Consider the following 17,570-nt stretch of genomic DNA (forward strand, 5'->3'; position numbering starts at 1 on the left):
ACGATCATGAACAAGGAATTTGTAAACACAGTAGCCTACTTTTACATGGATGTGACTGCTAAATGAAACGTCTAAAAGTTATGATTTTAGCTTTTTACTTATATCTCTGTTCTTTTAATTCAATAAAAACGCAAAAACTAATTGCCTTAAAGATACTTAGTTAACTTACTGTTCTTACTGTAACTTCCAACATCCTCAAGAAAAACAACCATGTGAACCTAACAGTTGAATCATCACTGTTTGGGCAGCAGCCATATCACCCTGTAGCCCACGACTGGTTGCCCATTAAAGCTAAGCTTGAGCCTGGTTAGTACCTGGAAGGGAGACTTTCTGGTTTCTGCCAGTAGGGGGCGCTCACCCTGTGGTCTGTGTGGGTCCTAACGCCCCAGTTTAGTGACAGGGACACTTTACTGTAACAAGCACCATACTACGGATGACACATTAAACCGAGGTCCTGACTTTCTGTGGTCATTAAAAATCCTTTGAAAAAGAGTAGGGGTGTAACCCCGGCATCCTGGCCAAATTTGCCCATTGGCCTCTATCCATCATGGCCTCCTAATCATCCACATTTATACTGTTGATTGGCTGCATCACTCTGTCTCCTCTCCACCAATAAACTGGTGTGTGGTGGGCGGTATACTGGGGCACTTTTACTGGATTTTCACTCACACCTTCGATTTTGGACATATTTGATAATTATAATTTTTTTAAAGAATCTTCCTGTTTTTACTAAACTCCACAGGAAGGCAGGAGCAGAACTGAACTGAAGAAGCTCAAAGGTTTGATACATTTTTGTTTGTGTTGCTTTATCTTCTCGTTTCTCGAACTGCTTTTTTTTTCTTGTTTCTCAGAAAGTTTCCAATGTGCAGTATTCAACGTTTCTGTGCTCTTATGACTCTTTTTTATTAAATGTAAACACAAACATTGGCTAAATAGACCACTATTTAGCTTGACTGTTTCAAACAATATTCAGTGTTTTTTACTTAATCGGTTATTAATTTGTAAGTAGGCCTAATAGTTCACTTTTATTTTCAGATGTTTATAAATAGATAAATATTGGTCATAAAAATAATGTCGGTCAGTCTCTATGGCAAAAACAGGGCAGAACCTCAGACCAAATAAACCACAGCAGTTTTGCTTGTGTGCTATTGTTTAATTAGAATATATATTCAGTGTTGTGCAAGTTACTTCCAAACTGTAATACATTATACATTACTTGTTACTGTTATTAAAAAGTAATTATTTACCTTACAATATTACTGTTTCAGAATTGTAATGCGTTACATTACTCCTGTATTACTTTTGAGTTACTTTAACCAAAATAACTACAGAAGTAGAACTTAACATTCTAAAATGACTAGGGCTGTAAAGATATGTGATATGAAACCGCGACACTCAGATTCAAAACAATTCAAAACGAAAGAAAACGGACTGCTCTCTGGTTAGAAAGAAAACACAGAAGAGCAAACAGAGCAATGCGCATACGTCCATCCCGAGAATGTACAGTACAGTCTTCTTCTACCATATTCTCCCATTAACCGCTTTTCCACTGGCCAGCGCGAGCACAGAGACCGAAATCATGATCGCGGCACTCCTGTAAAACCTGCCCTAAACACGCTTTTACTGGAGTATGTCACACAATACAAAGGTACACCAGCAAGAGGGAGATGAATGAAATAAATCGCCTTACAAATATATCAGAAGCTGTCATTTAGTCATTATTTACAAACTTGGACACCACACGCACGGCTATTGACTGACCACGAACAGGTAATAACTTGCATTTTTCATTCGTTAATGTCTCGCGGTCTGGCTGTATTTTTTTTTTTTTTTTTTTTAACAATTAAATTTTGGGCTAAAAGTGTGTTGTAACGCATGCGTTACTGAACATGTACCGAGTAAAATATTACTGAAAATTGATTAGTAATGCCTTACACTTAAAAAAAAAAAAAAACGTTTATCGTTTGTATCACAGCTCAACCAGAGCCATTTGAAATCGGTAAAACCGCCATAGTTTCCTCTTAATCTATACAACCATTTCTCCTACTAATCTCCTCCATATCACTAACGCGAAACTAGACTTCATTCGCCTCAATGGAAAGCATAGCCTATTTAAACTGTCTGAATCGTTCCCTATCCTCTAGTGCTCTATGTGCCATTCACCATTGTAGAAAATAGTAAATGTGTGAACGGTGACCGATTTCAGCTGCAGCTTCAGCGTCTATTTATAATATAATTCAGATTCTAAAGAGCATTTGATTGGACAGAAAATCTGATGAGAAGCTGAAGTGGAATGTCATCAAAATCATTGATCCATATTGGCAGAAGTGAGAGACTGTAAGTTTTGAATGCTTATATCTTCTAAATGCGAATTTCGTCATTGTTTTAGAGCACACTAGCTAATAGATAAAGTAAGACTAACATATTCATACTAAAAGCAAAAAAAAATTACCTCACTTTGCTAAATGAAAGACTTTTGCTGTAATATTGTTTTGCACATTAAAACGGACCTTTTTGTAACTTGTTTTTTTTTTTTCAATAAAAAACTGAAACACTTTTACTTAATTATACAGGCAATTAATACAATTTGCTTAGACAAAATCAAATGCAGATTTGCTTTTACAGTATAGCTGTCAATAATATAACAGATTGAGGTTAATCCCAATTTTCGACCAGAGTACATTTGCATAATCAGTGTAGGCCTATGTTACCTTTTTTCCCTTCTAGGCCTAAAGAAGTTTAAAAACAGATGGGCAGAAAGAATGGCTCAAAAGAAAATGTCATCTAAATGTTATAAATTGTAATTTTGACAAACTAGACATTTCAAGACTGATTGTGATATATGAGGACAGGGCAAAAAAAAACCCCAACAATATCTGAACTGCTCACCATAGACGTTCACATTAAAAATCTTGTTTGAAACTTTGTTGGCACGGGCGATGAGTAGTTCATACAGTCCATTCTGTGTTGTTGTGATACTTGTGATGGTGAGCGACCCGGTTTTGTTGTCTAACTGGAGTCTGTCTCTGAAAATCTCATTGCCATCAGGAAAAGAGATGACCTGCTTAGTCATTTGGGCTATACAAATGTCTGAACTTATAAGCCAAATCCACTGTACGCGTTCATCTGTCAGTATTTCAGTACGTCCAGTGTGTAGAGTGACCGAATCTCCCTCCATCGCTGATACCGTCTCCGTTCCACCTGTGTGAGGACCAAACACACCTGGAGAACAGACAAGAAACCTTTCCAGTTATTAAATAATAATAATAATAATAATAATTAGTTACATTTATATAGCGCTTTTTCTGAGACCTCAAAGCGCTTTACATAGATGGGGGAATCTCCTCAACCACCACCAATGTGCAGCATCCACTTGGATGATGCGACGGCAGCCATATTGCGCCAGAACGCCCACCACACACCAGCTTACTGGTGGAGAGGAGACAGTGATGAAGCCAATCAGTATATGGGGATGATTAGGAGGCCATGATGGACAGGGGCCAAGGGGCAAATTTGGCCAGGATGCCAGGGTTACACCCCTACTCTTTTCGAAGGACATCCTGGGATTTTTAATGACCACAGAGAGTCAGGACCTCGGTTTAACGTCGCATCCGAAGGACGGTGCTCTTTTGGCAGTATAGTGTCCCCGTCACTATACTGGGGCATTAGGACCCACACAGACCACAGGGTGAGCGCCCCCTACTGGCCTCACTAACACCTCTTCCAGCAGCAACCTGGTTTTTCTCAGGAGGTCTCCCATCCAGGTACTGACCAGGCTCAGCCCTGCTTAGCTTCAGTGGGCAACCAGTCTTGGGCTACAGGGTGATATGGCTGCTGGCATGTGATGCTCAACATCACATGTTGGTGCTCAACAAATGCTGCTCTATATTACTTATTGATACATTTGATAATTTTGATTTCATTGGTTAACTGTTCCTTTATGAACTCTTCCAAAAGCCAGATACTGTAAATAAATAAAAAATATTAAAAAAAACTCAGCATAACAGCAAGAATTAAAAGACATAACTTACCCACTAACAGCCAAATGTTTAAGCCAAGAGCACATGTGTAAGCCATATTTTTCAGCAGTTGGATGACCAATGCTTAGGCAGTTTTATGTGAAAATGATTGATTCTTGATATAATAATGCAGGTGAGGGGTGTAGTTGTGCAAATGCAGAACTGAGAACCACTGCTTTTAATTCTGACTACAGGAAGACTTGGGCGTTGCTATAGGGTTTCTGGGCCCCTGATAGTTTAGTGTATATGGGGGACGTGTAGTTGTTAACCAAAGAAACCTGGGATACAACACTACTTTCAAGACGACTTCTCATTTCACACTAACTGAACTATTACTGTCGTTCTTTGACCATCATTTCCTCTTTCGGCATTCCAGAACCACGCACAATGTGTTCAGTGTTTGTGCTGTCATGATCTTTAAGTTCAGAATGAAAAATAATTGAATTTAATCAGTCATTTTAATCTCAAAAGAGTAAAGTGTAACTTTTCTTAAAGGAACATGTCACCCATTTATTTACCCTCAAATTGCCATGATTGTTTGATGAAGGGTCAGTTTATTGCCATTCGCATAGACATTATTATACATTTTAATTTAATACATTTGATAAAGTCCAGAGTCTGTGGTTCTGATGTTCCTGATGGTCAGAGATCCAGTTTGATTGTCGATCTGTAGTCTGTCTCTGAATATTTGATCATCTCATAATATATCATTTCACTAGTCTTCTTATCAAGCCGAATGTCTCTATACAAGTATCTTCAGCTGCAAGTCTCCACTCTATAACTTAGCCTATACATAATGTCTGTGTATGTCACTAACATAAGTGTGTAGAGCAGGGCTACTCAAGTTCGGAGGCCAAGTGGGCCACATTTAAACCACATAAAATGCCACAAAGAGCCACAAATTACAACTTTCGGTTACACTTTATTTTAAGGTGTCATTGTTACGGTGTAATTTAAAATTTAAGTAGGCTACTGAGTAATATTAAGTAACTACATGCACTTAATATAGGGTTAGGGTAGGATATTACCATATTAGGGACGACAGCTCTGTAATGGGAGCGCTCTATAGCTTGCTTTATATTTATAACACATTGACATTAAGAATAAACGTTTTGTTTTTCATGCTTCGTGTTTAACGTACGCGCACAGTCTCGCACATTTTGGAGAGAACAGGTGCTCGACACATGCGCACTAGAAATATTCGTCCTTGTCCAGTCTCTGTGCTTTTTCGCTCCAAAAGTTACGATAAAAATGTCTTTGTACTCGTTTAAAACAGAGTTGCTGGTATCTTTTAATTTCCCTCACACAAGCGCTCATCAACACTATTTTGTTTGTTTTTAGAAAAAAAAAACAGTCTTTTCAGACTGTGAAAAAATGGCCCGTTTCAGTGCTGACACCTTGTGAACAAACTAAATTAGTGCAATAACAATTCAAAGCGCATGTGCAAAGTGCCAAACATTGTTAGCTGTGGTTAGAAAAACCATGTTGCGTTCTGGCCTTGACAGAATATCACTCCATCACTCACTCCCACTAGCCTATCTTCACTCTCTCTGAACAAAACACACCAAAAAAGAAAACTCAGTTGGGCCAACTTAATTTCCAATAATGTAAATTGAGTTGGGCCAACTTAATTCTGAACAATTTAAATTCCAAATATTAATTATTGAGTTGGGCCAACTTAATTTCGAGCAATGTAAATTGAGTTGGGCCAACTTAATTTTGAACAATTTAAATTCCAAATATTAATTATTGAGTTGGGCCAACTTAATTTCAAACAATGTAAATTGAGTTGGGCCAACTTAATTTTGGAAAATTTGAATTCCAAAAATTAATTATTGAGTTGGGCCAACTTAATTTTGGAAAATTTAAATTCCAAATATTAATTATTGAGTTGGGCCAACTTAATTTTGAACAATGTAAATTGAGTTGGGCCAGCTTAATTTTAAACAAATTAAATTCCAAGTATTAATTATTGAGTTGGGCCAGCTTAATTTTGAACAATGTAAATTGAGTTGGGACAACTTAATTTTAAACAAATTAAATTCCAAGTACTAATTATTGAGTTGGGCCAACTTAATTTCGAACAATGTAAATTGAGTTGGGACAACTTAATTTTGGAAATTTTTAATTCCAAATATTAATTATTGAGTTGGGCCAACTTAATTTAGAACAATTTAAATTGAGTTGGGAAAACTTAATTTCGGAAAATTTAAATTCCAAATATTAATTATTGAGTTGGGCCAACTTAGTTTAGAACAATTTAAATTGAGTTGGGCCAACTTAATTTTGGAAAATTGAAATTCCAAATATTAATTATTGAGTTGGGCCAACTTAATTTCGAACAATGTAAATTGAGTTGGGACAACTTAATTTTGAAAAATTTTAATTCCAAATATTAATTATTGAGATGGGCCAACTTAATTTCGAATAATGTAAATTGAGTTGGGCCAACTTAATTTTGGAAAATTTAAATTCTAAATATTAATTATTGAGTTGGGCCAACTTAATTTTTAACAATTTAAATTGAGTTGGGCCAACTTAATTTTAAACAAATTAAATTCCAAGTATTAATTATTGAGTTGGGCCAACTTAATTTTGAACAATGTAAACTGAGTTGGGACAACTTAATTTTGGAAATTTTTAATTCCAAATATTAATTATTGAGTTGGGCCAACTTAATTTAGGAAAATTTTAATTCTAAATATTAATTATTGAGTTGGGCCAACTTAATTTCGAACAATTTAAATTCTAAATATTAATTGTTGAGTTGGGCCAACTTAATTTTGGAAAATTTCGATTCTAAATATTAATTATTGAGTTGGGTCAACTTAATTTTGAACAATTTAAATGGATTTGGGCTAACTTAATTTTGACTATTTAAATTGAATTAAACATTTTAATTGTAAATATTAGTTATTGATTTAGGCCAAAAAAAAAAAAAAAAAAAAAAACAGAACAAAAAACAAACCTATTTGAAAAAAAAATATAAAATACAGCACTTTTTTTTTTCTCCATCATTTCTCATTTCAGAAAACAGACAGTCAGAAAACACCCAGAATACATTAGCAGTGCCCAAGCAAGCACATTTTAGCATGTGCTAAAACAAGCAAGCACTGCTCATGTTTAACAATATTATTTTCCCCTTTTTTATCCTGTAGGTTTGGAAACACAGGACAAAGCCAGGATTAATGTGAAAAGGAAGGAGATGAATTTCTTGAGCAACACTATTGCTGCTTATGCTCACATTAAAGGTCAGTGCTTTTCCAATTTTTAATATTTTTAACATGCAACTCAGGTCTAAAGAACAGCAAACTGATATGGAGATGTTCCAATTACTAAACCTGACTTGTTTCCCTCTCTATCCAGCAAATCCAGAGAGTTTCGGCCTTTACTTCGTCATCGGCATCTGTTTTGGCCTGGTGCTCACTCTCTGCCTCCTGGTCATCCGGATTTCCTGCAAGCCTCATACCACTACGGCACCCTCCACACCAGAGCAAAAACAGCTGAAAGACAGTGAGGAGGAAGAGGAAGACGAGGAGAGTGATGATGATGATGAGGAGGAGGAAGATACAGGAGGCCTGGAGTCCTCGGTCCAGCACAGCACCACAGATATCCTCATGAGCAACCACCTCATCACGCCGGATGGGACTCTGAGCAGGGACGTGTTCACCTCAGCCGAGGAGCTGGAGCGGGCACAGCAATTGGAGGAAAGGGAGAGGATCATCAGGGAAATCTGGAGAAATGGACAGCCAGATATCCTGGGAACAGGCACGGGCACTATTGGAAGAGATTCCTGGATATAAACTCAAGCCATTTGACTGCTTGAGTGCAGTACTTTTTCAAGACTGTTAATGGATGGTGTTTCCATTATATATGGACTGATGTTATTGTAATCATACAGACTATGGGTCCAGCTGTTTTGTATGCAACATTTGGACTGGGAAAGTTGCTATCAGTTCCCAAGTCATGGTGCTTATTGAAAAGTCATTCCGACTTTATTGTCTTAATTGTCTGAGTTGATGTTTAAAAAAATATTTGTGAATTGTAGGTGATAATTAGAAGCTCACAGAAAGCAAATGCCCTTTTGCACTATGCCATTTTTTTCTGCTATTTTTTGTCATTTAAAAAAAAAAAAATCCCCCATGTAAGTCACATCAAGCCTTAACTCAAAGATTATAAAGCCACATATAGCAAAAGAATGCACAGATATTAAAATTCAACATCGACAAGATAATTATTTTCATGATTTATACTATCTTGTCTAAATAAAAAATAAATAAAACATTGTTTTAAATGCTATTGTTTTAAATGCTACAAAGTGAAATGGGCATCACAACATTATAATGTAAAATATGAAAATAGAATATTTACTTTGATATTTGCCAAATATTACATTAAAGGTACTCTATCTAACTTTTTTGTTCAAAATTTAAATAATGAGTCAAAACTACATCAATCCTTCCTCCAAAGTGTGTTATTGACTTATGGTAAGCCTTTTATAAGTGTTCATATTTTAGACTTGTAGGAATGGTTTTCACAGGAAATTGTGAACGTAGTACTGTACATCACTCACCTGTGCGTGTCTCATATCTGTATAGGTAAAAGTTGCTCTGGGTACTTTGACGCATGTATGGTGTTGAAGTGGCATAGGTTAGCTGTCACAATGAGCGAGAAAGGTTGACATGGACACGCTAAATCTTGAATCTCTGGAGAATCACCTGTTTTTAAAAAAATGCAAAAAAAGAGAACGCGACGGAGCTTGTAATAAAACAAGAATCAACATCGGCTTGACTTTCGGAGATGGAGAGAACTGAGGGATTTTAAATGTAAAAGCGATGTTGAGATGATGACATTTTTATTACTAAACAGGTAAGGTATTTTATTGAACAGGTAAATTACAATGTCGCTCTCTAGTTAATTATTCATTGTGAAAAGTCATTTCATTATGGTTGTTGTGCTGAGCTGGAATTTATTTTCAGTAAAGTCGATTAAGTGTCTATTAATGGATATAGCTTCAGTAAAATCTTCAGCTCAGCTTGAGATCCTTTCCATCTAAACTGATTATATCTCTTAAGCCTATTAGTGAATGTTTTATGAGCAGTAGGATAACCATATTCATCCGCACGGTCACACAGAGCCGAAGCACAACCAAAACAATGTTCTTCCACAAAAAAAAAAAGCATACATTTTATAACTGCTAGAGGAACAAAAGATTTATAAGTGTACCTTCAATGTTTGTAAGTTTAATGATCAGCATTAATGGATGATAGTAAAATATAAAAGTTATAAATATATATTAAAAGAAGAACCGGATTCTATAATATTTCTAATGAAACAACTTCTGTTATTGTTTACATTTATGAAGTACATTCTGATATAAAGATGTTAAGAAGATATTTAAACTTGTGATTGTGAACTGCTAATATGATAATATAAAATCATAAAAATTATAAGTTTACAATTGTATATACAATTTAAAATAATTTTTCCCCAAAATAAGTGTTGTAGTATAACCATCAGGACAACAGTGATGTGTAAACTGAATTTGGCAACAATACAGTGAATTACAGTGAAGTTATTGAATATTTCTCATAATAAAAATCATCAACATGATACATTTACAATTGTATATAAAATTAAAAATATATTTTTCCCAAAATAAGCGTTGTAGGCTAGTATAACCATCAGGACAGCAGTAATGTGCGAACTGAATTTGGCAACAATACAGTGAATTACAGTGCAGTTATTGAATATTTTTCATAAATAGGCTAATAATCATAAAAATTATGCAAAAAGATATTTATACATAATAAGTGTTGTAGTATAACCACCAGGACAGTAGTGATGTGTGAACTGGATTTGATGACACTATAGTGTGTGACAGTGAAGTTATTGACTGTTTTCGTAGTAAACACTGGCACTTTGCAGACGGTCCCTTCGGATCTGTCTCTCTGCCGCCTGCGCATAGAGATCAATGTATTTTGTCCACTGCGAGGGAAAGCTCGTTTTGAGGAAAGAGTGTTATTTGTGTAACAACGTTTAGCTCACGAGTTATTGACCCGGGAAGTTCGAATCTGTGAATTTATTGCCAACTTTACTCAACTCACAAAGTTATAAAAAACACTTCACTTACCAGTTGCCATAAACGCGCAAAATCTGATGAGATAATATAAGTCTAATGAAGGAATTCTTCTGTCAGAACTCCAGTCTCTTCCTCGATATCTCTCTAGTAGCCTACGTGTCTTCTCTTTCTAGTTAATACCAGCAAATCAAAATTTTTGGTTAGTTAGTTACATTTGAATGCGGTTTGAGAGAGGGTGAGTAAATAAAGACAGTGTTTTCCTGTTTTTAGTGAAGTGAAGATGGGTGTTTTGGTTAGCATTATCCAGTTCGCCTCTGCTGGTAGATGCCGTTACTGCACCATTCTCTGATAAACATTCACAATTAGTCGTTAAAATTAATTCAAAATTACATATTTTCCCACATCATCTCATTTCACACTGCGTAGCCTACCCTACATTGTTCTTTAAAAAAAAAAAAGATTCCAATTGTTGTATTTTTCAGTAAAACTTGCATTGACATATTGCATTTAAGCATATAAAATGATCAATGAGGATAAGGATTCAAACAAACAACGTTCCGTTCCTGACGCTGAGTTCAAACTGGATCCATTCAGCCCAGCAAATTACAGAGAATCTTTAAAATTAACTGTCATGCTTCAGATTTCAAACACGGTTTGAAGAAGCAAAATATGCAAAGCAATATTCTTTATATGAAAAAACCGCACCAATTCCAAGAGCTGACTGAGACTTTGTCATCACCATCTAGGGTTCCTGCTCTTTTTAACCAATGGCTTTCAACGACTTTTTCCAGTAGTTTGTGAATCATTTTGATTTGCTATGGAATCATTTAGAGCATTTTGTGAACTGTTTGACTGATTCATTGAGTCAAAAGAACAATTCAGTCACAACACTGGTCTAAAAGAAAGTTTTACTCCAAACAAGATCAATATTTAGCTAGTTTATGAAATATTTACAACAGAAAGAAAATGTATATTCAAATTACCATGTTTACATTAAAATATTCATTTCCTATCCTGAGTTTGTAAAATTATATGATATTTCTAGGTTTTCCATGACCGTCATTCAAGGACTGACTGGGATGTTCTCCGCTTCTTTTCAGCTCTTCTTGATCTGATGTCATAAACCACTATGGTAACAGTGGCCACGCCCACCACAGCAGAGATGACCAATCGAATCACAGCTTCAGTGAAACCACAACAGTAGACATGGTCTGAAGACAAAAGAAGAGGCTTTATTGAGAACCTGCACCTACTTTATGACAAACTCACCAACAACATCTCAACTGGAAGCAAAACCATTTGTCTGTGGTACTTCTGTAAATATTTATTATTATCACCGCTGATGTTCAGTACCTGCACATGTCTGACAGAATTGACTGATGTCCAGATGTGTGGTCTGGTTGCTGATGGGATTGTTCAGCACACAACTGTAAGTGTTTTTATCCTGATATTCCACCTCCAGAGGTAGAGTGATGTTGTTGTTGAGATCAGACACACTGATGCTGGACAATAAACTGATTCCTTTGTACCAGGAGAGAGTCACATGACTCACATTCAACACTGAACACAGCAGTGAACATTTCTGGCTTGATGATGATGATGATGATGAACAGTTTGAAGAGCCTCTGGTGATAACGGGAATGGGCAGACGAGCTGAAAAATATATTTAAAAAAATAAAATAAATAATTCATAGAGGGTGTATACAGACGGTCAATGTTTGTGAGGATTTTCTTAATCCATATTAATTATTAATTCATGATTTGTTCCTTATTTATCATTTGTTCATTCATTGATTATTCATATGTAGTACCTTATTCTCCAAGAATATGTATGATGTACTCACATGTTCATATATATTAAGAGATATATCTTAGTTACTTGTGTTTTGTTTGCTATTGGATGTATTCCAAATACTGTCTGAGTAATGTTTCTCAGAATTAGTAATTCACGGTACTAGGTGTGCTTTTCCAGAAACGGTGCTTGCAAGATGTTAGATATGGTATTTGAAAGTGCTTGCTTCGCTTTCTTGTTCTGAAGGTGTGAAAACCACACATATATAGCCTATCTATTTCCATCTATCTTTGCAACATTTGACTGGTCATGCTGAACTAGCTGTTACACCAATAATGGATAAGTCTGTTAGACCTTTTCTTATCAGATTATTGTCACTTATTTTTAGCTCTTTTTAGACCTTCGGTTTGAGTTTATCACAGCAAGCTTTCAAAGGAACAAATGCATAAATACTGTCTTGTCAATTATTCTGGCATATAATAATTTAGCAGCACTTGTTGAGGACGGGGCATATCAAGCTCAATACTCACCATAGACAGTAACATTGAATAACAGCCTGGATTTCATCATCTGATTCTGGAGTTCATAAAGTCCAGAGTCTGTGGTTCGGGTGTTCCTGATGGTCAGAGATCCAGTTTGATTGTCGATTTGTAGTCTGTCTCTGATTCTCTTCTCATTTAAATATGTAATATCAGGTCCTCCTTCATTAAATTGAATGATTATAATAGTACCTTCAGGTCCTAATCTCCACTGTACATAATGTTTATATCTGACAGTATCATCAGGGTGTAGAGTGACAGAATCTCCCTCCATCACCGACACTATATTTACTCCATCTATCAGAACAAAACACACATGGATAACAAGATCAAAAGGACAGTTCACCCAAAAATGAATGTTCTGTCGTCATGTAGGCCTACTGAAGCATAAAGTAACAGTTAATGAAAAACCTATGACAAAGCCAAAAAACATGTTTAACTCACCAACCAAATGTAATAAATACAAGAAAATAAATGCACAAAACATTGTTCATCCGCATGAGTTAATGGAGGAAGTCTAATAAAGGAACTCTTCTGTCAGCAACTCCTCCAACCGTACTTTATTTGGCTAAAAGTCTGTTCCTTAATCTCTAGTCATGTGTTACTGACATTTCATGTTAATAGGCTGCAAAACAACACTATTTTTGACAGTTTGAATGTGAATGTGTGCATGTGTGAATGTGATTGATGAGATGGTGAGTGAAGACAGTTGGCTATTCTCCTATTTTAATTGAACGTTTGGCACCCCAAAGACTTGCGGTCTTTTATGTGGAAAAGGAAATGTGTAATTTGCACATTTGAGCAAACACATTTATAAGGTTGTGGTCACTGTTAACAGATTTTTGTATTTTTTTCACATTTTCACAATCTGTATTTGAGTTACATTGAGCCATTTTTACCATGTCCGATTGTCTATTTCAGACGGGGGAAAAATCCATATTTACAGTCAGTTTACAATTTTGATTCTGTATTCAATGAGTGTTTGTCATAAAATGGACACAATAGTCGATTCCTCAACTTTAGCCCTATTGGATTCAACTCTAGAAAAACAAACTATTGTATGGAGTTGACTCTATAGTTTAGGAATCCTTAGGAATTGATTATTTTGTTTTAACAAATTATTTTTCAATGTTTTGATTGACTCATATATCAATTTATGAGTATGAATTAGTGGTTGGGTCACTTTTTGTACAGAGCGTTACACAGTATTTGTTAATATGTGTCTCCCCCCTAAGCTGCTGCTGATTTGTTCGTGGTTTAGTGCGTAACTTTTGCACCTTATTCCAGCGCAGTCTGTTTCTTGTGAAATTCCTCATTTAAAAACGGAAGCAGCGACTCAAATGATGTAAGGCTATATGTCATTTAAAGGGAAAATTGTGAAATATCTCTATACACTAGACAAATTTGGACATTTGCAGTTATAATATGGTCTTTGTTAGCCTGGCAAGCCAGTCTGGCAACTCACCATTGGCACGGCTCAATCCGAGGGGCGGGATAAATGGTTGTCTCTCAGAATCCCTCTGCACGCAATAGCGCTACAACCAATCAGAGCAACGAAGAAGGCTAGTTGGTATATTAAACTTTTGCCGGATCCAGTCGGCAAAACTCCGAACACATCTTCCTTTTTTAAAAATGAAAGGAAAGCTATGGTAGGTAATCCTGTTCAGAAACACTTTTTTTTATACTGGGTGAAATTGTCCTTCCATCCTGAGAGTAGTCAATACATTATGTGTTCAGAAAAAGGAATGAAAACAATCAGACCTCTGTAGCAGCTGCAGGACAGTAAAAACTCTGACCAATCACTGCCACTCGGTCCGAATGTAAAGAACCAATCAGATGCCTTCATGTCTCGTGCCCGAGCCCCACTGCGTGCGCTGCCCTGCGTGCACTCATCACATGTCACCGTTCCCGGAAATATTATGGCGGAAAATCAATGCCAATAATCACCGACCACACAACTGATGCTAGCGCGCGCGGTGAATGACTTCTGCGAGAGGATAACAGATCTACACGCAAAGAAACGGGAACTCGCGAGCTCATTCAAACCCTGCGCGCGCGCATGACATCATCTCAGCACGCAATACAAGCCCTCGCGCGCGCATGATCATTCCCCACGCGCTCGCGCTTTATCTGCTCTCGCCTGCTGCTTTTGCTCGCTCGAACACTTTTATTTTTGGCAGTCGAGAGGCGGGACTTACTGTTTTAATAACCTCAAATGTCATTGGTTACTTTTCCCCTTTTCCAGAAGTCAGTTGCGATTGGACGCCTGTCCAATGACTCGTAGCCTAATTCACTTGACTTGAGACATGAGACATCACTTCATTTGTTTTATTTATTGTGGTTTATTAATGTGTAATGTGATTTAATGCATTGTTAATATAGAATAGATTCTTACCAGATACTTTATTAACAGAAAGTCTTATTGCATTGTGTTGTTAAGAGATATTTAGGCTACAGACTAATGACGCATTTCCATGGTTATTAGCATTGCAAATTGACCCAAATTTGTATACATTTTTACATTTTATATTTATAACACTGATTTGTGTTATTGGCATTAAAATACCTAAAAGAAATTGGAGAAAAATGGGAATGTAAAGTCATACAGGTGAAACTCGTCATTAGTCTGTAGCATAAATATCTCTTAACAACACAATGATGTCATGCGCGCGCGCAGGGTTTGAATGAGCTCGCGAGTTCCCGTTTCTTTGCGTGTAGATCTGTTATCCTCTTGCGGAAGTCATTCACCGCGCGCGCTAGCATCAGTTGTGTGGTCGGTGATTATTGGCATTGATTTGCCGCCATAATATGTTCAGCTCACTACACCGAGTAAGCAGGAGTTTGCGGCACAATGGAAGAGAAAATGCAGCAAAAACTACCAATGCCAGCTTTGCTGGTAACTGCTCGCCCTGATAAAAAGCCTAAAAAAAGAAAATCGGAGGCAGAAAAGGCTGCAACGAAACAGGCACTGGATAAAGCCAGAGGACAAACTCGCGTCAACATTGGTGCAGCATTTGAACGGTGGAGACAACTGAGGGAGCTGAAGGGCCTGAAAAGCGATGCCGAGGTTGCGGTCTTTCTGCTGGACAGGTAATTATTTGTTTTGCTTCGGGGGGATTTGTTATTTCCATGATATATGTTACGTTAGACAACGTAGCTACTTTTGTAGCTAGTATTAGCCCAATGCTAACATTAGCTTCTCTGTCGGTGTAAGCCAGTTGCGTTACAGGTCGTAGTAGGTACATATGTACCTACTACGACCTGTAACGCAATACTGCTTATCTGACTTTTAGGACATGACATTTTGAACATATTGCACAGCCATAGTCGCAAGTGTCTGCATTATAATTGTGATAAAATGACGTTAATATATTGCTTATAAACGTACGTAGGATCAGATCCAATGCTCTCGTCGTGGAAGCTCTAACAACCAAAATAACGAAGATATATAAAAACAGAAAATTCACGTTTGCCAGTGATAGTAACAAAACAAAACGTTACATTGTTATATTTAATTTAGCAGACGCTTTTATCCAAAGAGACGTAGCTACATTTCAGAGTTCATACAACACCAAACGTGTAACGTTAGCCTTTTTTGCATTCATTGTAATAATAATATAGTTTACTTACAGGTGAATGAGACATGAAGTAGTTTGGTTGATGCCCATAATGTGCTGAAATACTCGGCTTTCCTGTGACCTGCAGCTGACTCCGACTGTGGATGCGCGTTCATGTTTGTGGGGGCGTAACCGTCACAACTCTGTCGTCATTATGTTAAGCCCGCCCCGCCTACTCTATACACAATGTGATTGGCCCGACCTGAGTTTGGTTTTTCCAGCTCGAAAGTCAACGGAGAGTTGCTAGACCACACTGGCTGCAAAATAAATTTTGCTGCCGCTAGGGTGCGTCTAGATTTCTAGGCTAGGTCTTTGTGCAAGGGGGTAATCTTTCAGAAAAAACTGAAGCTTCTCCGGGGGGCGCCATTGATTAGCAGACCATCACCTGCTGTTAGCATTCCATTGACTCCCATTCATTTTGGCGTCACTTTGACAGCGAATAACTTTACATCTGAGGTGTTTAAAGACTCCATTTGTCCATTATTTATTTCTAAAGAAACACGAAAATGTATAAAAGGCTCTATTACCTTGTATCTTACGTTATGGCCCCGTAGAAGCAGTTTTTGTAAAAATTTGCTAAAGATTGCGTCATAACCACGCGACTCTCTGTCGCACAGTAGAGAATTACCGTATGGACAGGAGGAGAAGCTTGCGGGCAATCGGGGAGACGTGGAGGCAAAATAACAAAATAATTAATCAGAATACTTAGCAAAAGTTTCTCCTGCTTCACAGCTACTAGAAGACAGACGGGTTGCTCACGTCACATCTACGTCGTCAAGCTCAGTTTGAGTTTGCGCAGTACGCTCAGCCATCAGGAAGTGAGAGCTTCTAATTGAATTCACTTTTCTCTGTTGAATCCAATGGGGTCGCTGTGTCCATTTATTTTACTGTCTATGTCTTTGTGTCATGTAAAAAAAAAAACATTTAGTGTGTGATAACTACTACAACCTTTCTGCTGCACCACACTTCTTTCTTTTCAGAAGAGATGACTCAATATTTACAATGTTTAAAAATGTAATTCTGTTTATAAGGCATAAATGTTAAAGGGATGGTTGATTATGATTTCACTTTTCTTTTTCTTTTTTTAGTTAGTGTGTAATGTTGCTGTTTGAGCATAAACAACATCTGCAAAGTTACAACGCTCAAAGTTTAGAGCAAAGGAAGATATTTGCTTTTAAAGAAATCGTTTTTTAAGGACTACAACAAACGGCTGGAAGGGACTACACAACATTCCTCCAGGGTTAGTGATCACTAACCCTGAAATTTACATAAACCCGGCCCCGGGAACGCAATTTATAGATTATCATGACAGAATATGCTAATCAATGACTAGAAGATAACTACACATAAGCTACATAAATTCATCAACTAACCATTCAGAAATGTCCTGTTGCTTCTACATGTTGTCACTTCTTCTTGAGTCTCTCTCTTCCTGGAGTCTGACTCCAGTTTGAACATAAAAGCCTAAAAGTTTTAGAAATTTTCAGTGCATGTCTGTGTGAGGTAAAAGAACACAATCTC

General features: G+C 36.9%; 2 protein-coding genes across 3 annotated transcripts; one reads left to right on the forward strand and one right to left on the reverse strand.

The window, feature by feature from the left end:
• Nucleotides 1–1,148: 1,148 nt before the first annotated feature.
• LOC311084304 (protein eva-1 homolog B-like) lies at nt 1,149–8,234 on the forward strand. 2 transcript variants are annotated; one of them, XM_084116254.1, is made up of 3 exons: nt 1,149–2,337; nt 7,178–7,270; nt 7,386–8,234. In XM_084116254.1, exons 2-3 carry the CDS (start codon nt 7,225–7,227, stop codon nt 7,820–7,822), a joined length of 483 nt encoding a protein of 160 aa, XP_083972380.1. In that variant the 5' UTR covers nt 1,149–2,337; nt 7,178–7,224; the 3' UTR covers nt 7,823–8,234. The 2 variants fall into 2 exon arrangements, with proteins under 2 accessions (XP_083972380.1, XP_083972381.1); XM_084116255.1 differs by having other exon boundaries at nt 1,149–1,770.
• Nucleotides 8,235–10,990: 2,756 nt separating this feature from the next.
• On the reverse strand, nt 10,991–12,980 carry LOC311084303 (SLAM family member 9-like). The gene is made up of 4 exons (XM_084116253.1): nt 12,877–12,980; nt 12,424–12,729; nt 11,455–11,754; nt 10,991–11,312 (listed from the first exon to the last, which is right to left on the reverse strand). The coding sequence occupies exons 1-4, from the start codon at nt 12,917–12,919 to the stop codon at nt 11,161–11,163; spliced, it is 801 nt and encodes a 266-aa protein (XP_083972379.1). The 5' UTR covers nt 12,920–12,980; the 3' UTR covers nt 10,991–11,160.
• Nucleotides 12,981–17,570: the final 4,590 nt, after the last annotated feature.

Source organism: Abramis brama (genome assembly GCF_963993115.1).
Source record: "Abramis brama genome assembly, chromosome: 6".
NCBI lineage: Eukaryota > Metazoa > Chordata > Actinopteri > Cypriniformes > Leuciscidae > Abramis > Abramis brama.